At 37.6% G+C, this 25,234-nt stretch overlaps 1 protein-coding gene across 1 annotated transcript in view; it reads left to right on the top strand.

Annotated features, from left to right (window-relative positions):
• ITFG1 (integrin alpha FG-GAP repeat containing 1) overlaps positions 1–24,937 on the top strand; it is a 73,589-nt gene extending 48,652 nt beyond the window's left edge. The window contains exons 11-18 of the mRNA XM_053987243.1: positions 2,497–2,647; positions 2,911–3,019; positions 5,631–5,674; positions 7,497–7,575; positions 16,640–16,764; positions 17,644–17,726; positions 19,348–19,465; positions 22,837–24,937. Coding sequence (XP_053843218.1) covers positions 2,497–2,647; positions 2,911–3,019; positions 5,631–5,674; positions 7,497–7,575; positions 16,640–16,764; positions 17,644–17,726; positions 19,348–19,465; positions 22,837–22,896 — 769 coding nt within the window. The 3' untranslated portion in view covers positions 22,897–24,937. The remainder of the gene's footprint in view (positions 1–2,496; positions 2,648–2,910; positions 3,020–5,630; positions 5,675–7,496; positions 7,576–16,639; positions 16,765–17,643; positions 17,727–19,347; positions 19,466–22,836) is intronic.
• Positions 24,938–25,234: the final 297 nt, after the last annotated feature.

The following is a 25,234-nucleotide window of genomic DNA, read 5'->3' as shown; positions in this document are numbered from 1 at the left end:
AATATTTAATTCTAATTGCAAAGGAATATGTTAAAATAAAACTAAGATAAGTCTTCAGTCTTTCTTTGGTGTTAAGCCTTATTAAATCTCCCTTTTCTGCATAGATGACTTTGGTCAGAAGGTCCCAAATTGGGATATAACATACTTTGGAATAAAGCTGTAGGTAGTGCACGATTTATCTGCAGTGTATTGGTGTGAATAGCTCAGTATTGGAAGTGCTGCAAATGGCATGTTAAGGGCAATAGACTGGACTTAGTTCAGAGTTCTTGTGCTCTCTCTTGTAGCATTGAAGCTGGGTTGCTTGCTATTGACTGTTACACATTTGTAGAGCACTCAAGCATTGATTTTTTAGGTTTTACCATTACAGAAGTGTCTGTCTTTATAGGCTTTCAAGGACATTGCTTTGTCATTTTAAGGATGCAGACAATTATCTTTGTTGCAGGGAGACTCCTTCTGTTGGGAAATCTTCAAAATTTTATTCAAAATAATAGGAAGGTCATAAGCTTGCACTTACTTATTATAGTATGTATCAGAAATGAAACATGCAAGTAGATACTTCGATTCTAGGGCTCCTTGTGTATCACAGGCCTAAATCATAGAAGAATTCAACTGGCAGCTCACAGGCCAAATCCAGATGTGTTCCAGGAGCAACCTGAGGAGGCAGAGAACAGCAGGTTCTCTCCCTGCTGTAGAAAATCAGGGCCTGCAACTCGCTGTTACTGCAGCATGGCCTGCACAGCAACATTTCCTCCTCCCTGGCTGAGATGCAGCACATGGGACAGGGGATGCTCCATCTATAATTAATTCATTTCCTCTACAAGAGAGCTCTCCCACAGTGCATTTCTTGGGTCTTCAGCATCTGTTTAGGGTTTGAGATTGCTTTCTTCTTCCTACTGTTTGTCTTCTGTTTCTCTGGTAGATACAGAAGGGTGAAGGAAAGTGGCATTTCCATACTCAGTGCCACTTTGATTAATGTTTTCCTTTTTTCTCAGTTGTAAGGAAAGAAAATAAAAAAGTTTCCTGTAGTAAATAAACTCCTTGTGTCTATCCATTCACAAGACTTCTAACTTAGACTTGAGTAGTGTACAGAGTATAATGCAAACGTGAGTCTTTCATCTTTTAATTATCATCTAAGTAATTTCTGACAATTTAAAAAAATCTGAACTGAAAGAGTCCTTGTAAAAGTTTGTCCAGATTTAAAAAAGCTATGTTGAGATGGTGAAGAAGAGAATTTGAAACAAACTGCTTAGCTCAGCTTGTCACCTTACCTTGGAGTTGGCTATTCTGATATAGGTAATACATGAAATGAATGTGAGCACTTAAGAATTTCAAGTTGTGATTATGAGCTCTCAGATACAGATAATGCAGCACCGTAATATTGCAGATGACCTCATTTCCTTTTGGCCATACGATAATTCAGTGATTTGCCTAAGGAGAAGTGCCTATGTGTGCCTGTGCATCCTGGATGCTGCTGAGACACAGAAGCCACCTCGCTGTCCCCACAGAGCCAGCAACGTGTTCAGGGTCACACTGAGGACATGGTTCTGGCTGTTGCCCTGGGCTCTGACAGCTGAGCTGCCTTTACAGAACACTGCTCTGGCTCCTGGCTCTGCCCCCAGAAGGAGAGGAGGAAACTTCATCTGTTTCCATTGCTGAGGCAATGAAGGATTCTAGCAGGCTCCCAGGATACAAACCTGCCTGAAGAGTTGGACTGGGGTTGGTAAAGTGTGAGGTTTTCCCAGTTCAGAAGCACTGATACATTATCAAGGAGAGTGGGAACCTTGTGTCTCCCACTGACCCATAGGCACCTACTGGATATTCTTTTGGGGAGATTTTCTGTACTAGCCCTGGTACTCTGCTTGGTTTCTATGTTTCTTGTTTAGTTTTGCACCTGTCTTTGTGTTACATGTCAGCAAGTGCCTAACTTGGTTTGTCTTGCCCTATTTTTACTGCACTTCAGCAGGTTGGGTTTTGTATTTTGTATTTTGCTTGAAACAGTGGAAAACATACAAATAGAGTTTTGGTTTAATCTCAAATTTGCTTAAAGCATGCACTGTGTAAGAAAAATTATTAATGGAGCTGAGATGGGGAGAAGCTGTCATGAAATAATGAAAAAGCATGGACATGTTTTAAATAGTGTTTAAGCTGACAGACTGTGGAAGGGATTAAGGAAAATGGCAGATGAGTGCATTTGTAGTTTTTTCAGAATAAGTAAAGATATGTTCAGTCCTTTGAATGGTTAAGTTACTCCTGTTGGTTTGAATCCATTTATTTAGTGTTTTCATTGTTATAAGTCAGGCATGACAATGACTGTAATTCTGTCTGTAAAGTTCACATAAGTACTTAGGGATTTTTCAAGTACCCAGTGGCTGCTAGCTGAGCTTTTATTACATTTAACTCCAGAGCACTTAAACTATTTAATTACAATATTTTGAAATTTCTGTAATTTAGACTTATCTCAAGTTGGTTTATGTATTATATATGTATGTCTTACAGCAATCAACAAGCATTTTTACTAGAAAACGTCCCATGCAACAACGCGAGCTGCAAGAGCGTGCGGCGCATGTTCAAGGTGTTCTGGGAGCTCTCGGATCTCAATCAGATCAAGGACGCCGTGGTAGCGACCTTCTTTGACATCTATGAGGATGTAAGTGCAGCTCCTCAGCCCAGCAGACAGGCTCTGGGTGTGGCTGTGCCCATCCCTGGGCCCTGCACAGACCTTGCCTTTGCAGCCTTGGATTGTCCTGCTGAGCTGTGGATGGCTCTCTCCATCCCAAATTGATTTGCATTATATTCATAACGTTTGAAAGATATTAAAATAAATAGCAAAGGTGTAAACTTTGCTGCACAGCATTTTTTCCCAAGAGTAAATAAGCATTCTAATGTAAACTTGGATTTTTTTTCCTCTAGGGAATCTTGGATATCATCGTGCTAAGTAAAGGCTATTCCAACAAGGATTTTGCTATCCATACATTGAAAAATAACTTTGAAGCAGATGCCTATTTTGTTAAAGTTATTGGTAAGTTATGAATGCATAATAAAGTCAAAATGGGATATTGAAAAGGATGTGAATATTTGAGGCTTTGCATATGAAAACATTATGGTAATGCTCTGTACCTCTGCCATAGCAAGCCTGCTTTGCTGGAGTTCACGTGTGTGTGTGATGTGGGAATGATGCAGAATTGCCTTCAAAAGGGGCTGGTTTCATTTCAGGGACTCCTGGCATGGTGTGTTTTACTTACACTGCATGATCTGTTTTGAGGGTCACTTTGCATCCCTGTGAGAATCAGTTCTGTGTTTCCAGCCCAAATCCACACAGCACAAACCACACCTTACCCTGAGAGCACAGAGTGGCCATGAACATGGCCAGGGTGTGTGAAGTAATGAGAGCTGGCTTAAAAGGCTTGAGTTAAATTGCAGTAGTCATAATTAGGTTTTTAAACTGCATGTCCTACTGTGTTCTTCAACTGCAAAGGGTTTGAGCTTTGAGCTCATTTCTTGTCTGTCTTTCTTGAGTTTTTGAGAATGAGTGAAAAATGAGGCTGTATGGGAGCCTATGAAGACAAAGCTCACTAGCAGCAACTAGAGGTTTACCTTCAAAAATTATATTTTTCTTCATGTTACTTAAATGCATCCAGTCCTCTAAAACGCACATTCTGCACACCATAAGAGAACAGAACTGCAGCTACTGCTGGGGGCTGATGCTATTATTACTTTGTCCACAGCCTGAGCTCTGTTCTCATCGTGATAGTGTTTAATCATTTATCATGTTGGTGGAAGCCTTCTTTTAAATAATACCATATATCTGTAGTGTAATTCACAAAAGCATGCAGAAAATCCTCTGGGAAAATCTTACACTTCACAAAGCTGTACCAGAACTATAATTGTCTGATATTTTAATGGGGAAGGGAGTAATTTGCAACATGCTTTTTTGATACAGTCTGTGTAAATCTCTCTTAAAAACTGGGGCAAGCCTTTTTTTAGCACCCTTTTAGGGTGTGAGTATTTTTGCATAGAAACCCCGGGAAATGAGAATTAATGAGGGTCTAAAAATATTTTTACTGTGATACAGGGGAAAGTATTTCTAACAAAATGCGCTTTGTGTGATTTAGTGTATCAATAAATGCATTGTGTTCACTTATTTGGCACATGGACAATGAGAACAGCTTTGCTCATTATAACTGATGTCAAATATACTTGGCCAGGTAATTTGTTCCAGGGTAAAACTGAACAGCAAATTTCAATATGCCCTTTAGCATCAAAATGGGAAGAGTTGGATCCACTTGCATACTCACCTATGTTTAATAAATAAACTTAAAGTTGCAGTGTTAAAATTCTGTCTGTAGGTCCATATAGTCTTCAAATTCTGCTTTGCCACACACATTCATCTTGACTGTTCAGATATTGGGGGGGGGTGAACTGTATAAAATATTACATCTTACTGTGTATAGAAATTTCAACATTTTGAAATCACAAGCAAAGAATGATAATTTAGGAGTCTTGACAATCGTTAATATTCATACACAAATTGTTATAAAACTTCCTTGACTAGAGCAGTGCCATTTCTGATTCACACAGGGAGTGATTTCTAATCAGACTGTGAACATCTTACATGCACCTTTCAGTATTTCCCTGCTCCTAAACATCTTGTACCCTTAACTCAATGGACCCTTAAAGAAGACAGAAAATGCTTTAAGAAACTCCTGGTGGTTAGGATGACCTGCCCTCAAATCTGGTCCAAATCTTCATTTTCTGTCTGCCATGCTTGCTTTGTGATACCATAATTCATGGAGAAGTAATGTTTTTCCCTGGCTTCAGAACCTGGTGTGCATCCTCCTCCCTGCCCATAGCCATCACTGGCCTGCTGCTCAACCACACTGTTGTCATTAGAAATGCAAATTTTGCATCAGAATGGACCTTAGATTGTATGTGTGTGGGTTTTATTGTTTTCTTCTAATACTCAGTGTGGCAGGATGTCCTGGCTTACAGAACAGATGGCTTTCACTGTCCCTCATTTAGGTTTTTAACAGAGATTTCTGAATGTAACTGATTTTTCAAACTAGTAAGTTTTAAACAATTAATTGGAACACGTGTCACAGGCTTTAGATATTAATTAGTGTTATATACACCTGTTTATAATACTTTTGCATTAATAGATTAAATTAGTAATTGGATTTTTGCTTGTTACAGCTTTTGTGAATTGCTTTAAACCAAGTTCCAAAATGATGCCTTGTATAGAAGGAAAAGCCTTTATCTTTTTATCAGTTAAAACAGTAAAGCTGAATCTCTGCCAGTATGTTAAATGGTTAGAAATGAAGAATAATGAATAAAATGTATAGTTCACTGTTTTAAAAATGTTTTAATTTGGAATTTTTCTAACTGGGATATCTGTCCTTTTGAAGCTGGTTAACCACTGAGGTGGGGTAAAACAGTGATGAATTTCTGCCAAGTATGCTTCCAACAGATAAGGAAATGGTATGCATTACCACAAATCACAAAGAAGATATTTATTTTCTTTATGTTTTAATGGCTACCTGACACTATCACTAGACTTTACCAGATTCCAAAGGTGGTGCTTCTGAAATGATTTGTGAACATAAACACAACATGCTCACTTTTTGTTCTTGCAGTTCTCAGCGGCCTCTGTTCTAATGACTGTCCTCGGAAAATAACAGTAAGTGTAACATGGCCTTGTTTAGTGTTTAGCTTCAAATAAGTCTAATTATACCAAAAACTCTCAACATATTAAAAGAGCTATGGACTGGAAGAATGTGTATCCAAATCATGACTGGCCAACTTCTGCTTCTGTGAGACCCATAACTCTGGGCAGCTGCTGCTCAGAGCTGGAATCAATTGATTGTTGTTGTGCAGGAGCTTTGTTACCCCACACTGGGGGCTGGGATATACCAGAGACAAGAGGAACGTGGGTGCCCAAACTGTGAATTGTGCCAGGTCTTGGTGGGCATTTAGAAAGTCCAGGCAAAACTGACTGTGGGGCAGATCCAGCCACTTCTGGGCCAAACTCCAGCAGTGGGCACAGCCAAGGAAGGAAGTGCACTGGGCTCTGATGATTCTGCAGACAGCCATACACATGTGGTGGTTTTCTGTTTAGATTATTTTATTTGTCTCCAGAGATCTGCAACTCACTCACCAAACTGCCAATTAGCAAATTGTTTAGCAATGTTCACAGTGAAAGTTGGCCTGAAAGAGGAGCTTAGAGTAATCAGAGGTAGCAGTAGCACTTTAGCTCTGCAAAAGTTTCACATTTAATTTTGACTTGTAAATAGAAAAAATGCTTCAAATGGGGCTAACCTTTGCTTCAAGCCTATTTTGAGACATGGGGTTTAATTTCTGTTTTAAAATAATGAGGTTTGATAGTATCATTAACTTAATTACAAAAATGGAGGGTTTAAAAAGCAAATCTTCACAGCAGATGTTGGTGGAAATTTCATTATCAAGATCACTGAAACACTATTGCTCCCATTGTAATAGGAGTTCTCTGATAGAAAGTAACATAAGGTACGTTTTGCCAGAGTACAGCTATGTTGCACCAAAAAAAATTTAAATTTCACCTTATTCACTCATCTTTCATAGATCTGCATTAGCATCACCTTTATGGTCTCCTTAGTTTTCATTCTAATCAGTTATTATTTTCAGGCTTTGATCTCATCTGTCATCATTATCACTTGCTCTTGTGGTTTAAACTTACTACTTTTTGAGGCATGGTGTGAAACATGTCATCATCTCTTTTAGTGTTCCTCCTGGAACTTACTTGAAAGCTCTCTCTTGGATTTGATGTCCTAATATCAGCTTGAATTCACCACTAGGAAAAAAAAAAATAAATAAAAGAAAAATTCCTTTAAAATCTGTTCCTGTAGTTGTCTCTCATCCTCTCCCTTCCCACCCTTTCTTACTTAGGTGCATTTCTTATGGTTCTTCACTCAGTAATGCACAACTTCCTTGGATGTTTGTTTGTTTTATTTTTCCTCATGACTGTACTTTGATGCTTAGGTACATTTTCTTCCTCAAAAAAATTTGCTTAAAATAGATACCAATACTTGACAAGTAACTGTTCAATCACTTTCATTAATTAAATGAAACATAGTATTTTTCAATTCAGAAATACCATCAAGATAGTGCATTCTCTTGGTATCAGATGAATTCTGCTTTTTGAGAACATGCAGTTATTTCTCTGAATTTTTAGGGGGTTTTTACTTATAGCTTCCAAAGAAACATTAAACCTTTTGCCAGAGGACTGAATAGTATTGCTTTCTTCATGAGAAACTAAACATTACTTAGCCAGCTGATTACTGTGATTTTGAAAATTGATTTCCACATAATGCTGTGACTAAAACAGATGCAAGATTTTGAAGTTAAAATATAAAAAATAAATTCTTAATGTAAAAACATTTTTATTCCGTTTACTGTTTAATTACTATAGCTTTTTCTGTTCCTAAAATGTTACCTGCCTTTTTCTTTGGTTTTTATCCTTGTAGCCCTTTGGAGTTAATCAGCCTGGTCCTTACATCATGTACACTACTGTAGATGCAAATGGGTACCTGAAAAATGGGTCAGGTAAGAGAAACTCACTGTGGGAATACCCAAGGCAGTCTGACTGTGTTTGTACTTCTCAGTTACCTAAGGAGTTGAAAAGACGGCAGAGGGAAATGGGAATGGTTTCAATGGTGCCTTCAGTTTACAATGCCAAACCCCCCAACGTTCTCTTCCTTCTTTACAGATTGCATTTTTATTACAAAGATTGCAATTGCATTATTTTTTCATTTGTCCTGTGCCAGTTAGGTTTGAACAGTTGGCTGTAGCAAAACACTGTTGGGTAAAATATCATCAGTTTGTGAAACAGCATAAGCTTCTAATTGGTTCCTAAGCAATTCTGTATTAAGAAACAGCAGTGGCCTTGAAATACCTAAATAGAATCCTAGTAGCCAGATGAGAAAGGATCAGGATAATATTCAGGACACACAGGATGTGCTTGTCTGGAGTTGTTCACTACAACTGGCAGCTAACAAAATCAAGTGCTGAGTCGCCCGAGGAGGCTGGAGAGGGAATGCCTGTGTCCTTTCAGGGAATGCAGGAACTACAGGGAATCAATCCTTAGGTAACAGGGTCAAAATCAAGGGGAAGGGGTGCTTGGAACTAAAGCTTTAATGGCCTGAGATGGTGCAGCTGCCACAGTTTGCAGGAGTCCAAAAACAAAGCAGCCAAAGAGAGAATCATCCATTAGGCTGTGGTCCAGGCAGTGCCTGATGTTAGAATATCCTGGGGTTTATGCTGCTTTCTAGATGTGTACTGGTGGCTCCTAGAAAACACAGGAGACTGTACAAAGTGGTTTGTTAGTTTCATTTATGACTGGTAATCTTAGGACTGTAATAGTCTCATTTCTTGCTTAGGCAAAAATCCCAAACTCATAAGCTGAACATGATCAGTAAGTGCAGTCATCTGTAGCTATCACTCCAGTCTCATTTAAAATTAAACTCAGATCTTTAAAAAATGGTTCCAGTAGTTCACTGGGAAGATTATATTCTGTATAACACTAACTTTAAAGCAATAATTTAGGGGGGAAATCTGACATGTTAAGATCCTGAGTCAATCTGAATCACTGGCAATGCTCTCACCATGAGTAGTGTGCTCAGGACTGTTAACTCCAACTGGGAAAAATTAAAGAGAAAGAAGATGTCCTGAAATACAAAGCAGATAGCTGCAAAAACATATCTTGATACTCTAGCATTTCTGTGTTTGTACATGCTTAAATAAAGACATTTTTCTAACTCTGTGTCATGGAACAATGCACATATCTTACAAATGTGTGGAATAAAACTAGCTTAAAATTTGGACCTATTTCATATATCATTTTCCTATTTTTTTCTCTCTTCCAAGAACAAAAGCAAATGCATTTTTCTTAAACATTTTCTTTAGGGTTTCCTGAGTTTGGTTGGTTGTGTCTTTGTTGGTTTTTTTTGTTTGTTTGTGTTTGATGGGGGCAATTCTTCTTGAAATGCAATGTTTTACTATTTACTCTAAGAAACAGTTATCAAATATGATTTAATACTGCTATATTCCCTTCACAGCTACCATATTTACAATAATAAAAACCTATCAGAGTCCAGGCATGATGAATTTCCTTTTCTGTTCTAACATTAGGAAATAACAGTAATGAATTCCAAGTGTATTTATGACCCCAGTAGCGTTGCTACAGGGAATTTTCTAAAGCTGTCTTTGATCAGTTTCTCAACACTAATAAGTTAATAGATTTTTTTGAGTATGTATAATTCCTGCAAGAACTTTTGAAAGTCATGTTTTCTGAGGGTATTGCATTATGTCTGTAGCTAGATTTTCTTCTCTTGCAAATGTTATGTGTAAGATTCAGTAAATGTTCTAACTAGAATTACTGGCCTGTACAGGCTGTTGTCTGGAAAAACAGCCCATTACATCACAATCCTCTTATCTTTGACTACCAGTTTATCATCAGGCTATATCAAGATATATATCAAATTATATCATCATCATTTCTGGACCATGTATAGACCTACAAAACTTCTTCTCCACATTAAGCTTTTTTTGGTATACCATCCATATGCTATTTTAAAACTAATTTTCATCAACTTATTTGCCTTCCTTATGTAATATCACAGGACAAACCATATTTGAAGCTTTCAATTATCTGAAAGGAGCAATGAGCTAACCAGAATTTTATACTAATTAATCCCTTTCCCAAGAAGTAACAGGAGTAAAAACATAGTTCTTTTTCTGATGAAAAGGAAACTCAGCGTTCCTTTCCATGTCCTGTTCCAAAGTCAGCTGCTGTTATTTATTGCCTTGATGGCTGTGCTCAGTGGGAGGACAGTTGTTGGCTGGACCACTGCAACCAATCACCTTAAGTTATCCCTCCAGCCTTGGGCTTAAGTAAATCATGAAGTACTCAAAGCCATGGCCCCCACTCTCTTTCTGATCTCCTAAATTCTGTAGGACTTCAGCTGTGAGTTATGGCATCTTTCATGTAGGCAATATTCATGCAAAGACTAAAATAAAAAGGCCCATATGGCTGTCCTTATCTAATTCATTTTAAGGTTCTTTGATCTGCCAAGCCTTAACTACAGGAAATTTGCATAATTATGAGGGTTTTCTTCAAAATATTGCTAGAATTGTTCTGTCTCCTATTAACATTCCAGTATGTTGTTAAAAGATAGCAGAATAATAATTAGGATGTATTCTGTGCTTTTACTTTCACATTGCTCAATCCACTTGTAGCCTTACAAGAAATACTGTTAAATTAGCTACAAGGAGTAGCAATTGCCAACATGGACATTAGAATGGAGAAGTTCTGGGCCTTACATCTGCAGTTAATACCTCCATTTTCCTGAGAGGAAAATCAACTGCAACAACTTCTTCAAATATTTAAGGAATTTCATGGTTGAGGTCAGACCAGGTCCAGTGTAAATCTGGGAGAAGTACACCAACTCAGATTTAAGTCATACTTTCTGATCCATATCCTGCAACCTGCCTTCTCCCTTTTCTTTTGGAGTTATTATTAAGGAGATCCCACAGTTAAGTGTGAGTGTCAGCCAGGATTTTCAGCTCTACATGTACATTTCCAGGCTTTTATTGGGAGAAGGTCTTCTGTGTTTCAGCCTGTGCTATGCCCACCTGAATTTTCTCTCCTGAAGTAAAAATATGCTGATAGAGTTTGAAATAAATAGGCTCATGCTTGCAGCTTGTGCCTACCAAACATATTAATTCTGTGGGCCAGGAACAAGCGGCAGTAAATATCTCACATTTCCTCAAAGCTCCATATCCATATGATGATAAGAGTAGCTTCACTGAATGGCTGATATGGATCAAGTCATCATTTGTTTAAGCATCTGTATGAGTGAAGCTGTGTGGGCTGATGGCCTCTGCAGCTCTCATTCCAGAGCTCTTTCATTTTGCTGCTTTTGCTTTGTTTTGTTTTAAACCTTCCACGGCAGAATGACCTTTCACATGCTGTGAAGTCGTGCCCTTCTGGTTTTTTGAAATCTGCTTACTCTTCCCTGTTGTTGCATTGAGTTCTCCTGCTGTTTAACTAAATTGAATTGTGAGGTGAACACAAATGTCTAGCAGCTATTATAGTCGTGAATTTAAACATAAACATTGCAATATGTACCAGAAAAAAGCAAGATAAGCTTATTTTCAATGGCCATTTGACACTGCAAGGTTCATTGTGTCGAATTCCACTACACAGAAGGAAGAGTGTATTCATGGAACAAGCTGGAATAATTTAATAATTGAATAGCTGGATTCAATGAGAGGGATTTTCTGTTTGCTATGGGTATAGTATCTAGTTTTTCTGTATAACTCTCTTCTGTTTGGAAAACTTACCCGAACTTATAATGTTGCTTGCAATATTACCAAACCTTGGATATTTGGGCATTACAAATGATGCAGCTTCCCCTTGTCAGAAATATGATAATTTTATTGTTGGAGGGGTTTCTTAAGTTACCAGTTTTACTTCTAGAATTTTATGGTGTAGAGGTATTTTTCATAAAAATACATATTCTCATAAAAATGCATCAGGTTTGCAGTTTGGGCTTGCAGAGGTGTCCCAGGTGTTGGCAGCACTGCAATCATCAATGTCCAAGTCCCGCGAGTGCACTTTGAATTCCCTTTCCCATGTTATTTCTGGTACTCCAGAACCAGGCATTGCAGAAAAGGTTGAGAGGTGAAGCTGTGGACTGCATTAATCTGGAATTTCCTATTAGGGGGACTAAGGAAAAGAGGCAACCAGCTGGGTAAAACAAGGAGACACCCCCAGCCCTTAGAAAAATGAAGTTACCATTGCATATTTTAAGCAAAAAATTCTTTGACCACTACATTTTTTTTTTTCCGACCAGTGACCCCCAAAGGCAATATGATAGGAACTGAAGTAAAGCTTTCAATAAAGCCAAGCAATTCAATTTCTCCAACTTTCTGTGAAGCTTCCAAGTTTGAAGTTGTTGTGTTTTTGTTAGATTGGGTTTTTTTTCCTGAAAGCTTCTTTGTAAATTCTTAGGCACATTCCATGGGTCTTTCATTACTATCAGTTATATTTTCCCTTTCTCTTGCAGTATGTGGTTGGCATATTTTCAAAAAAAAATAAGGAGCTGACAGCTTCAAAAAAAAGGGGAAATACTCAGTGCACTTTAGCCCAGTGCTGGTAATGGCAGCAGAGGAAACTTCACTGCAGTGTTCCAGCTGTGCAGGGAAGGGATGCACAGTCACTGTGCCATCACACCCAAATCTTGCACTGCCTCTGTCCTCTTCCAGCTGTTGCCTGGCTGTTGTTCCCAGCTGTGCAATAATCCATGCAACCTCTGCATGGCAGGTTTTGCACTAATTTTTACTTTTACTAGGATGCATGTGTTTGTCTAATCTATATAAAAGAAGTCATTCATATGCTGACCTCAGTGTTCAGGTAGATGATGGTACAGAAGAATTTACATGCAAGTCTGAGACTAAAAGATACACTTTTGGAATCCTAAATAGTATTACTGAATTTTGAATTACACAGAATGGCTTTTAATTGGCTAATTAAATGCAAATAATATTTTGTTAAGAAAAGCATAATAAAAAGAATTATAAGGAATGCTTCAGGAAACCACAAGTTTGAAATGAGATTTTTCCATTAGTCTTTCAGTTCTGTATAGTGATCTTGCATGTTTCACAAAATAAGGTTATTTAAAGTGACTGAACACTATCAGAATTATGCATCTATTTCTGTAGGTTCAATGAGGCTGTTCCTAAATCCAGTACCACATGTTGTCAGTGCTGTTTAAACAAGAGAAGGCATTGCTCCTACGTGTAACTGCAACCACTTTCCCCTCACAAAGTTGAATTCTTCAGCCTGAAATAAGCTGCTGAGGACATTTCAGTTCAGCTCAGGGGAGAACACACTACCCTTGAGCTTCCAGCAAGTTTACATCAGGATAATGGAAACAGAAGGAAAATGACTTAATTCAGGTATAAAAGAACAAGTACTGTCACAGACAACACATGGCTCTGGTTTTCAGACAAGACTTTAGAAAGGTTAATGACACGAATTGCTTCCAATTTTATATGCCAGACTTCAGAGGTAAGGAGATTGATTCCAAAAGGTCCAGAATGGTTTCTGAATATCAAACTCTGCAAAATCTTCTGAGGTTTGGCTGCCCAACATCATTACCTTTTTCTTACAAATTTGATCTCCGATAGGCTGAAACCACAGAAAACCATGTCCTAAAATGTTGAGGATTTTACTCTGCCCAAGGTTTTTTTAAGCAATAAACTGAATGATTTATGATTTAAAACAAGAATATATATACCACCACTAATACCAATACCATAGCCCGTGATATCTGTGTGCTTTGAAATGGCATTTTTGAAAGAAGAAGCTTAAGGGAAAAGACATAGTATTGAATAGTCTTAAAAGTAGTGTTAAAAAGAAATCATGTGTAGCATGATCAGGAGGAGGTTTTTAAGTCTTTTTTATAGTAACAGTTCTACAAACTGAAGCAACGGCCACTTCCTCCATCTTGCCTACACTGATTTCCAAAAACCTAAAGAACAATTTGAATGTAAGAAATAAATCCCACTTTGCTTCTTGAAGATGCAAAACTATTTTCAGATTTTCTTGGAACAAGTAAAAAACTGTTTCCAGTAGTTTTACAAGAGGGCAAATTGCTGTGGTTGCTATTTAATTAAATTTGAAATATTTTCATAAGTAAATTAATTACCAGTGACTGGGAACTTCAGATAATGTCAATAAACTGTTGACAGTACTCTCTGTAATTTCTCTTTTTATTTTTCATCTTGGTTCAGGGCTTTTATGTTTCTCAGGTGAGCAGTTGTCATTCTTAATTACTTGGTTGTAATTCTATGTGGAACTTTTCAGTAAGCATCAAACAGAATTCATGATAGATACAGGCTGAGGAAAGCAAGGAAGAGTCTCAAAGTTCTCCTGTGCTTAGTCAGCTTTAGTAAACTGGAACCTTCTACATGCTATCATCCTGTTTAGCTAATATCTCCCAATTTTAAAGGTAAATAAAAAAAAAAATATATGCACATTTCTGCCTGCTGTGTAGCAGAAAGCATTCCTCTCTGACCTTTGCAAATGATCTATTTATATCCTGAAGCGTAAGATTTCTTTATCCTTTTCTTAGTAGGCATAAGAACCAGTGTTAGTAGCCATGAAATTATTCAGTGCTTTAAGAATTCTAGCTGCAGTATGTGACTCTCTAACCTCTTTAAGGCTGACTGCACACAGTAGATGACATTTTCTTCTATTCTCTTTAATTTAGTTGACATTCATTTCATTTGTAAGATGAAAGAAAAAAGCAAGATCTTAGTTGCAGTCTTCTCATGATCCTAAATATTTCACTCAAAAGTAATTCTAAAAGCTTTTCGATGTTATAGCTGTACCTTGTTCTTTTGGGGAAAATCCTTCAGCATGCAGCATTAGTGAAAAAATTCTTAAAGAAAATCTTTTTTAGGTTGCAGCATGATCAAGTAACACATCTGGTTTGTTTCTATAACCAAGTCAAATGAAATACACCCACCTTTGCTCCTTACTACTTGTATGTTGGAAACTAGAGGTTTCAGCTATTCTGTACTTTGAGAATTACTCCCATTTTAGATTTGGATATTGACACCTAGAGATTGAGCAGTTTAGCCAAGATCATGTTAGGGAAGGCAGGGACAGACTCAGGACTCAAACCCTATATTGTCCTATCCTGTGTTATCTCAACTTCCTGGAAAAAGCCCTGTTCTTAAAGAGAAAAGCTGCTGAGTCAGTCCTTTGTGCCACATCTTCTGTAATTGAGAAATCTACCCAACAATGTGCACAGTACACCTTGTCCTCGCAATAGAGACCTGAAAGTACAAATCCAACTTAAATTTCCTTGTCTGCTTGCTCATTACATGGTTCTATGTGGGGAAAAAATAAATTTAAAAATGTGTATAATCTTTAGGAAGACCATTACTGTTTCTTTTTGCTAATAGGATTTTAGCTTAATAAAAAGATAACTGCATCAAGCTGATTTTTTTAGATCTCAGTTGACATTTATCTTGCTTTTTAAAATACAGTTATTATAATTGTAAACACACAATAACACAGAGTATTTACCTCCTGATTAAACAGGTCTATTTCAAAACATGCCTGACAGCATAAGACAAGTGGCTGCCTCAAGAGCTGGTAGGGGAAGGGAGGTTCACAAAAACAGAACCGTGATGTAATCGCTGTAATGAGCAGGGGTTCAGAATCCCCAGGCTGCACTAGCAGGAGTAGTTTGTCCCCAAAGGAGCATACAAGAGTGAAGAGCTGCTATTGCAAGTGGTGCCTTTGCTGTCCCTTGGTGAAGTGCTGCTGTGTTGTGGCCAATGCTTGCATTTACTGGCATCTGCAGGATGCCAGGAGGGTGGGTTAGGTTTTTCTTGAAAGGATATTTGGATTTGGTGGTGAGTTAGGAGTTTTTCCTGCCCCTGTGTTCAGCACAACTATGCAGAATGTTGTCTCACCAGTCTGGCCCACAGCTGGTGAGCTGGGGTCAAGTGCTGCCTCCTGAATCAGGCCCTGGATGGGAGTGTGGAGAGGTAAAAAGGAGTTGGCTGTAAATTCATTACAAAATATGGATTCCTGTTCTTTAATTTACATTCTGGTGCATTTTGTTGTTTAACTTATAATTTCCAGTTTCAGGCATGATCTATTAAGGATCAAAGCTGAGAGAAATCTAATGCTCTAAAAATACTGACTAAAGCACATTCTTGTGAAAAGCTGTTTCTCTTGGTCACAGAAACTCATTTGTGGTTGTCAAGTGTCCCTTGTACTCATTCCTATTAATCTGGTGAAGGCTGAATTCACTGTGGTGCTTCTGAGGTGCTGATACTGTTCTGCTGTGGAAGCAGCTCATTTGCTAAGAGAACAAAGAACACACACAGGATCTGAATCTGTTGGCCAAAAATTAAACGATTAGAAGATTTTATTTAAATGGAATACCTGGATACTTTGGAAATGGAACTTGTTGATATCTGCAAAACTTGTCTGTTTCCCCACTGCCTTTTCAGGAAACCCAAGAATCTTATTTTCCATCTACAGTTTCTCCTACAATTATTATTAACTTGCAACCACTGCAATCCTGTTTTCATTAAATTAATTTATTCTTTGAAAATTTGTTCATGAAAATTTACTTAGCTAATTTTGTGACAGTAGTAATTACAGTTTAACACTGACAAGAAGTAAAGTGAACTTTCACATGTTGAGTCTAATCTTGTAAATCAGTGGGCAAGAAACTTGGTACTAATCATATAAAATTACGTGCAGATAGTTGATTTCTTTTCAGCTTGTAACAAATAATGTAGATTTCAGTTAACGTAGAAATGGTGCTCAAAAGAATTGTCTTACCTAAAAATGTAAAGTGTTTAAGCTCTTCTCCAAGTGAGTGCTCACAAGTAGTTTGGACTGAGCTTTAAGAATTAAATAATCACGCGATTGGTGAAAATTTTTAAACATTTTTATTACTGACTGGGGAATGTGTACTTGTGTAGCAAGTTGGTAGTTTGGGAGTTGATTGATTGATTGATGGGGTTTTTTCCCCCTAAAGTACCTACTTGGGCTTGCTTTCTGCTTTCCTTGCAGCTGGCCAGCTCAGCCAGTCAGCACATTACGCTCTCCAGCTGCCCTACAACGTGCTGGGCTTGGGCCGCAGCGCCAACTTCCTTGACCACTTGTACGTTGGCATCCCTCGGCCCCTAGGAGAAAAGGTTGGTTGACATTTAACATTGTCAAGCTAATTGTTTATGGTGCTACCTTTCCTAAGAGACTTTGCATGTCATGGAAATACTGCTGGGACACTTGTTTTTCATTTTCTGAAGTAAGGATATCAAAGAAGGAAGTTTGTGTATAGAAAGGTTTGCCCAAAAGAAGCAGTTTGCCCAGTTTTTTTTTTTTTTTTTGAGGGGTGTATAAGCTCTGAAGCCAAAATAAAACCAAAAGATGACTGAAACTGTCTATATTCAGTCATCAGTGCTTGTTTGTAGGGCAAATGGGTATTAGGTCTGAGGGTGCAATTATTGTGGACTGCAGTAGCTGCAGGGCTTTCCCAGAGTTGCTCTGGCTGGGCTGGGGCTCACGTAATCCTTTCTGCCTTGGTGATAAAACCATGGGCAGTGTCATGGTGGAGGGGCATTACTGTGATTCTCTAATCTTCACATGAAACATAAAAGGGGGGTCCTCACCATTTTCAGTCTTTAAAGATCTGATGGTACTACTTTGAAAAGTGAGGTACTCAAATGGGCCAAATTCTGATTTGGATAATTGTTTTGCCTGCCTCCTTTGTAGAATCAGTTCTTTTCTTCTTTCCCTAATGTATTGTTGCTTTGTATTTTTAAAGCATATGTTGTGTTTCATGTCAGCAATAGTTATTTTGCTTTTTACTTTTGGGGGGTGGGTTTTAAAGCATTTTGGAGCTTTCAAAGTAACAGGTTTATACAAAGATAAAGGGATTAATTGCTTATATTTAAAGTTTTTTTAAAAACCCACAATGGTTTTATTTCCCCTTTCATATGTTTCAAGAGAGAATTTCTTTGCTTGTAAGTATGTTGGTTTGTTAGGAATTGACACAGCCTTTGGTTTTCTTTCAGTCCATAAGAAAACAAGAATGGACAGCTATCATACCAAACTCCCAGCTTATAGTCATTCCCTATCCTCATAATGTTCCTCGAAGGTAATGTTGTCATTTGCATGTGCACTTCCCAAAATTACATTAATACACAGTGTAAATTAGGCATTATGTGTAGGTTTAGAAATAGTTATTTGTGTAGAAAGTTACTGAAGAACAAGGGCAGGGGGTCAGTGCTGACCTGGAGCTGAAAATGCTGCTCAGGTATTTACACAGCCTTTCAGATGGTGCCCATAAACAATCTATTAAGGAAAAAAAACTATTACCAGCTCTGACAAACAATCAAAATGTATTACCAGCTCCACTCCTGTAAATAATAACATACTTGTTAGATTTAACAACATCCTCAGTGACAAATTATAAACATGGTAATGGCTGAATTAAGCATTTTTGTTTCACCACACATGCAATTTCTGTCTGGTTCCATAGAAAAGCTTTCCTTCAGCCCTTCTGAATGCAGAGCTGTTGCTACAGGAATGGATGTTTCCCTTTAAATAAAGGTGAATAGGTTGGTTGCACAAGAGCTTGAACACAGAATTCACTTTGCAATTAAAATGTTTCTCCCAGAAAGAGAGCATGTTTCTCTTTTTGCTATTAGAGAAAACATTAGTCAAATATTCCAGCTGCATTTTGCTGCTTGATCTACCAGAGAGGTCAGTTGCATTTATCATGCAGAAATGATTCTGACATCAGTTCAGCAGTTAATTTTACTAGAGAACAAATAACAGTGGAGAAGTGATGTGCTGCTTGAGTTGCTAATTAACAACCACAGAAATAACATCTGCCAGATGAAAATTTAGTTACAGTCTTGAGGTATTTAAAGGTATGTGTTATGCAAAACAATTTCTGTTCTAGTATCTTTAAACTATTTTTGCTTTCATATAAAGTGGGTTTATGGACATTGTAGAATAACAGACGATGGAATCCCCAGAAGAAATCTGATTTCATAATAAAAGCTTCTTTTTTTTTTTTTTTTTTTTTTTTAATGGGTATGTGATTTCCTGAGAGGTCTCAACACAGGGTCTGTTCCTGACAGCTTTCCCATGATAGGAAACCTGTAGGATTACAAAAAAGGGGTTCCCCTGGCCTCAGGACCTCACATGATTTGAGAGATGTCTTCCAGGAGCCCTAAAGTGTTTAATTTTGTTGATCTTCAGCCATAATCAACTGCTTATGTTTAGAGCTGCAGTTGTCCCTGGGTAAACTTCAGAAAAAGAGAACTGGACCCATGAGCCTGTCCAAGAGGAGCTTCTCATGGGGTGGAAACATCTTCCAGGGTTATTTTCCCCTGCTGCTCTGTGTCCCCAGGCCCTAGGCATTCCTGTGAAACGTTTCCTTATGCATTTTACTCTGTCCTAGGCAAGGGCAGGAGATAAATCTCCTAATGAGAAAAAGCTAATTCCCTGAGGATATCCATAGCATTCATGAAAAGTTAAGCAGAAGCTGTACTTAGACATGGTATTGCTCGAAAATAATTATATTAAGCCATGTATTTCCAAGTAAACATCATTAAGCTTCAGTCTCTAAATAGAGCTGCTCATTTCTGTAGACTAGGTTGTCACCTGTCTTACCCTAACATGTTCTCTTCATCTTTGCAAGTAAAATCTGTTTCCTGCTTCTTAATGAAGGGTATTAATGTTTCCTTGGATTTTCTTCTGTTGTATAGCTGGAGTGCCAAGCTGTATTTGACCCCAAGTAACATTGTACTGCTAACAGCTATAGCCTTAATTGGTGTCTGCGTTTTCATCCTGGCAATAATTGGCATATTACACTGGCAAGAAAAGGTAAGCTAATTTACTAGAATATTTTATTTAACACTCCCTAATATTTTACAGGCCTGTACATTGGGGGTTTTTTTTTACATTTTTCTACAGTATAATAACTTCTGACACAGACTGAATTAAGTCACAAAAGGTGACTTCATTCATTATTAATTCAATGTTTATCACAAATTTTAAAATTGTCATTATTTTTATTTAAGACACTTAAGCTTGTCCATGTTCCTCTTCATTTTCTTTTTTCCATTAAGCTATTATTTCCAATTTAAATGGCTATCTTTGTTTCATATATAAGCTTTCCATTTTGCAGTTTTAAGGAGAACTGTTTTGGAAAATGGAACATAAACTCAGTTTACTTCCCTTGAGTTCTGCTGGTAATCTAAAAGTCTTTTTTTGTAACCCTCTTTGCTGGTTGCACTGCCATTAGCATTCAGGAACATATAGGGAGTCAGTTGTGCATATTGGCTGCTTTGCTCTGTGGATCTGAATTACACATGCAGGGTATAGAAATCCATTGAGTTGAAGAAGCATTTTGAGAGGGGCCTTTCATGTCACAAAAGAAATGCATTCCCATTTTTCTTAACTATGCTCAGTTCACAATCATACCCAACTGGCAGAGTTGCCAATAAATGTTACTACATACCCAAACCATAATCTTAGCTGTCAGATAAAATTACTGCACATTCTGACATGGTATAAGTGTTTGTTTTTGTGATTGTGGAAATAAAATGACCTTGTTAAACATTCAGAAAAGTTTGCGCATGCTTCATATTTAAATGTTATTTGTCTGTCAGTCTTCACTCTTCAAAATGCTAAAAACAGTCTCCAACTAATAATAAAGCTGGGAATAAGACACACAAAGCAAATAAATACAAAGTTTATGATGGCTGTTGTTAGCATGTCCTGCTGTACCAAGAAAGCACTGCTCACTTGTCGCTCAGGGCTGGGCACTGCCTGAGTTTAATTCTCTCTCCAACATATCTTCAGCAAACAAGAATAGCAGAAAAGGTACTTGGACTTTGAGCTGGGGAAGGATTACCTATGTGTAATTCCATCTGGAGAAATGGAGATTTAACGGCAACATTCAAAATTATTTTATACAGTAATTCAAGCATTGTAGTGTAAGGAAGATCTCAGCCCAGAGTGAGTGCTTTTAGAGCTGTTCTAAGTCACAGGTGTGTGTGAATGAAGTGGTATATTGTAAACTCATTTCCAACTCTGCAGCACAAAATAGGCACAAATATTTGGACAAATTGTGTGTATTTTCAGACCATTGTATAAACATGTGTTCCTATATTCTTCCTATAGATTTTTACCTTCCCAATGTTTAGAAGGGCTTGAGGTACTGAATAAATAAGAGTGTTCACCAAGGTTGTGTTGTGCACCCTTGACATGTGTAAAGTTAAACTCCAAAGTTCCATGTTTCTAAGCTTGTTCTTAGTTTACTGCCTCTCAGCAATCCTCTCCTAAAAATACTGTCCTGGCTAAATGCCTGTCCCTTGCAGATCTCTGGAGTACATGTAGCAAAGAAAGGAAGGGGAAATGAGCTGGCACTTAAAATCTTTTCTTTACCCCAGAGAATGTGTGTGTCTGTAAGCTGCAGTGGTTTATTCAGCAGTTTAAATAAATCCTGGACTTCTACCTCTGCAGATAAATAGTAGCAGGAGCCCTTTGTCTACACTAGTTCTTACACACTCATCTGCCAGCCAGGTATTGGAGTACAGAAAGAACTGTAGGGTTTAGGGGTAGGTGCTGGTCTGTCTTGCCTTAAAAATTTTGAATGCATTGAAGAAAAAAAAAGCTTTGAAATCTCAATTACTAGATTTTAGTTTTGATACATCAAATGAAAAAGAAATTGAGGAAGAATTGACACGATTATTCATCTTACAACAAATGCAGTCCTGCTACATGTGCTACAGCCCTCGATAGTCCTTATTCTCATTCTTGAGAACTTGCTTTGGGGTTGTGAGGCCGGTCATGGAAACACTGCACAGTGATGGAAATACTGTGGAGAGGGTTTGCTGGATCCAGTAGGGTATCAGTTACTGTCAAATTTGAAGCAATAATTTTTTCAGGAAGCATACAAGAAATGGAGTGAAAATTGTTTCCTAAGTGAGACTATGAAATTTTGTGGAATGTGACAAGCATTCAGTGTAGGAAAGAGTGTGCCACTCCCTCCTTCCCACCCCTTTTTTGACATCCAAAATACTACTGACGCTGATAAAGTCCCTGCCAAAAAAGCCAGACTGATATATCTTAAACCTCACTGACAGCTCTGCTGCTGCTACAAAATGCAGTAAAATCCATATTTAATCCAATGGAGTTGCTATCACACATAAACATTGTGTAATGAGGAAAGCTTTGGCCTTGAGCCAAAGCAGACGATGAACTCTCATGGCAGAAGACGGGCACCGATTTCTGCCACAATTGTTGTGTATTTTTATCAACTGAGACACAGCTCTGAATGCCCACGCAGCACCTACTGGAGAGGCTTTTCTTCAATTTATTCCTTAAAAAAAAAAAAAAGGAAGAAAAAAAAAAAAAAAGAAAGAGAGACCATGGGTCTCTGCAAGCTAAAAAGCATTTCAGTCTGCTTTGCCAAATTCTCTCATGCTGGGATTTACACATACTGTCATGACACAAGCACAAGTCTGCACTGTGTGTTCAAGAATCTTGAAGAAATGCTTCCATCCTCTGTTAAGTGCTTTAGCACACGAGAGGAGACATGTGGGAGAGGACATGTTTTGACACATGACATGAATTCTAGGTACAATTTAAATATGCTGCTTTTTCCAAGCACCACCCAATTCACTCTTTCAGCAGGTCAGTGTGTGTTCTGCATAAATAAGCAGGGAAATGCATCCTACTTCACATTTTCATAATACAAACAAAAGACACAGAACATTTTTCACCTACTTGATGCTGTTAGTTGTTGGTTGAACTGCTGTCTTGCTCTAAAGTTGTATTTAACGGAATGGTTTTTAAATGAGATTCTTCGTACGTGTAACATAAATTACATTTACAGTTAGTCCAGAGTAATTTCATTTTATATTTATAATGTAGACCAAATGGATACCAGGAAACAGTCTTCAGGTTTGAATTATTCCTTTTAAAAAGCATTATTAGAAATAACAGAAAATAATGGGTCGTAAATACTACAACAGCAGAGCATTAACAGCAGAAGCCAATTTTGTGTAGATTATTGCTATTTCAAACTGACATTATTTAAAAGTTAATTGTTAGGGCTTTTACTAAGCCTTTTTGCCTTTTGTCAAATGGCTTGGAAAAAATCAACCATTCTCTGACACTTGACAGCTCATTTCTGTAACAGTATTGCTCTAGATTCCACAAAGTGTTTTTTTATTATTATTTTTCAGAAAGCAGATGACAGAGAGAAGCGACAGGAGGCTCATCGGTTCCATTTTGATGCTATGTGACATGCCTTAATATTTATGAAGGAGCTGCTACTCATTTGCTTAATTGAAAGACTAAATTCTGATTTTTAAAATTATTACCATGAAAGTACTGTTGGTGTGTTATTTGTAAATGTTGCATTATCTGGTATTTATTTGGAAAGTATTAAAATTAGACCTGAATGTCTCACAAGGCCTTTCAGTTAAGAGACTGTATATAATAGCATTTGGCCTTTATTTAACAGAATTGTAAATTTATTTTTCTTAGTAAAGGGATCAAATTGCATGTACCATTGTTTATGTACCAATTCTTTAGTAATATTTGATAGAAAGAAAGGTATGTAAATGAAGTGTAGCATTTCAGCAAGCAGAATACCTTGGATCACTTGAATTGGTCTTGTCCTTTGTTCATTCCTGCAAAACAACCTGGTTTTTGAAAATTAAACCTGTGCTATTTCTCAGATTACTTAATTGTTAATTGTTTTGATTGTATTAAATGGTGCTTAACCAAAAGTATTCTGTATTTTTCTTTGTTTAAATCCATATGTGCAATAGGTAAAGAGCTTAGGAATTAGAGAACCAAAAGGAGCCTGCAGTGTAATGTGAGTTCAGTCATCCTGGGATAGATGCAGTATTTATGTGTGCTACTTGTACAGAGAAGACAACGCATTAAAAAATTAAAATCATAAAAATGTATCAGCATTACATAAACTGCTTTTATAATTAAACTATAACTACATTTGTTTTAGAAAGGCACAATGTTGTTATGAAAGTAACTATTTTTTTAACATAAGAAAGGTATGGGGTTTCTTGTTTGGTTTTGTTTTTCAAGAAGTTAAAAGAAACATTTTTGAGGAGAGATTGAGGATTGACACCCTAAAATGTATTGCTAAGTGATGAGATATGCAAAGATTAAATTAAGAATGTAATAGGACACTCAGAATAATCAATGCACATTTTCTATGTACACTGCTATGCCCAAATTTCATAAGGCTGTAATAATGACAGAAGACATGTCACTCAACTGGAAATATTTGAAGTGGCGATAAAGTAACAGTTGCTCAGTGTACTTGGGATCCTGGGAGAATCTCTGAGAATAATCGTGCTTTTATTTTACATGAGTTTACACTATTAATTCTGCAGTTACATCAGTTAATTTGCATTCCTAATACTGTTTGATAAACTAGAACATCTTTCTCAACAAACTGAACGTATTGGATGTCAAGGCACTCCTGTGTGCAGGGGGACCCTGCTCGGGGCTGGCACCTCCCTGGAACACTCCCTGTGCCTGGCAGGGCAGCCCCAGCCAAGAGGGAACAGGTCCAAAGCTGGGCTGATGGTGCTCACCCTGAGTGCCAGTCAGGCCCTGGGTTACCATGGCAGTGCTGAACACTGACCCATTCATAGAGCAGCACCAAGCCACAGGGCAGAGCAGCCTTGTGTGCTGAGTGTCCTGAGCTCTGAGGTTTCACTGGGTATTTCCAACATGCATTGATCAGATGCCAGCACAGAGATTCTCATATCACATTACTGTTGTTATTTGGGATAGAATATTTCCTTAATGCACACCTTCAATTTTTCTCATGAAAAGCTAATTTTTTTTTTTAGATAAATACTTAATGCTTTTGGTCTTTTAAAACTGCATTGATAGAATTGGCTCCCACCAGCAAAAGAAAGAACAGATTTCATGATTAGGAGGATGCACAGTTCAATATATTTTCCTGTCTTTTTCAGATGGTTGGAGAATAATGCTAAATGCATAATGCACTGTGGCAGCAAAGTTGTCTGTAACCCTCTATCACAATATAATACACATAGATTAGCTTCCTTTTGTTTTTGAAAAAGCAATTAGGAATAAAATAACCTCACGCTGACATTTAAGCTGTTGTACAAAACAATGAACTTGGTATCTTTTGCTCTGAGGTATTTTGCATGCTCAGTAGTGCATCATTGCATCACTATATAGAGTATAATAAAGTTTACCCCAGGTTCTAAGTACTTGTAGCATGGCTCACAGTCTATGCATACTGTTTTGAATTAAGGCATTAAATATTGTTAAATCTGTTGTCAGAGGTTTCATGTTGTACTTTGGTTCTCTATTCTATAAGCATTAAACGTATGTTTGGGTAAGGTTATTGCCCTTCTGCCAGGAAGTAGAGGAAAGCAGCATCAATTAGGAAGTTGCATTTCCAGGTGATTGTCACAGTAACTGAGAAGTGAGAAATAGTTCGAGCTACATAAATTTTCAAACTGCAGCCACTCTAACACAGCCCTGGTGAGAAATGCTATTGGAAGCTTCCTCGGTGTGAAATTTCACCTATATAAAAATACTGTTGACAGGCCAACTGACAGATGGCTGTTG

The sequence above is a fragment of the Vidua macroura genome, chromosome 11 (assembly GCF_024509145.1).
Source record: "Vidua macroura isolate BioBank_ID:100142 chromosome 11, ASM2450914v1, whole genome shotgun sequence".
Taxonomy (NCBI): domain Eukaryota; kingdom Metazoa; phylum Chordata; class Aves; order Passeriformes; family Viduidae; genus Vidua; species Vidua macroura.
This window is presented reverse-complemented; position numbering and strand designations above follow the sequence as displayed.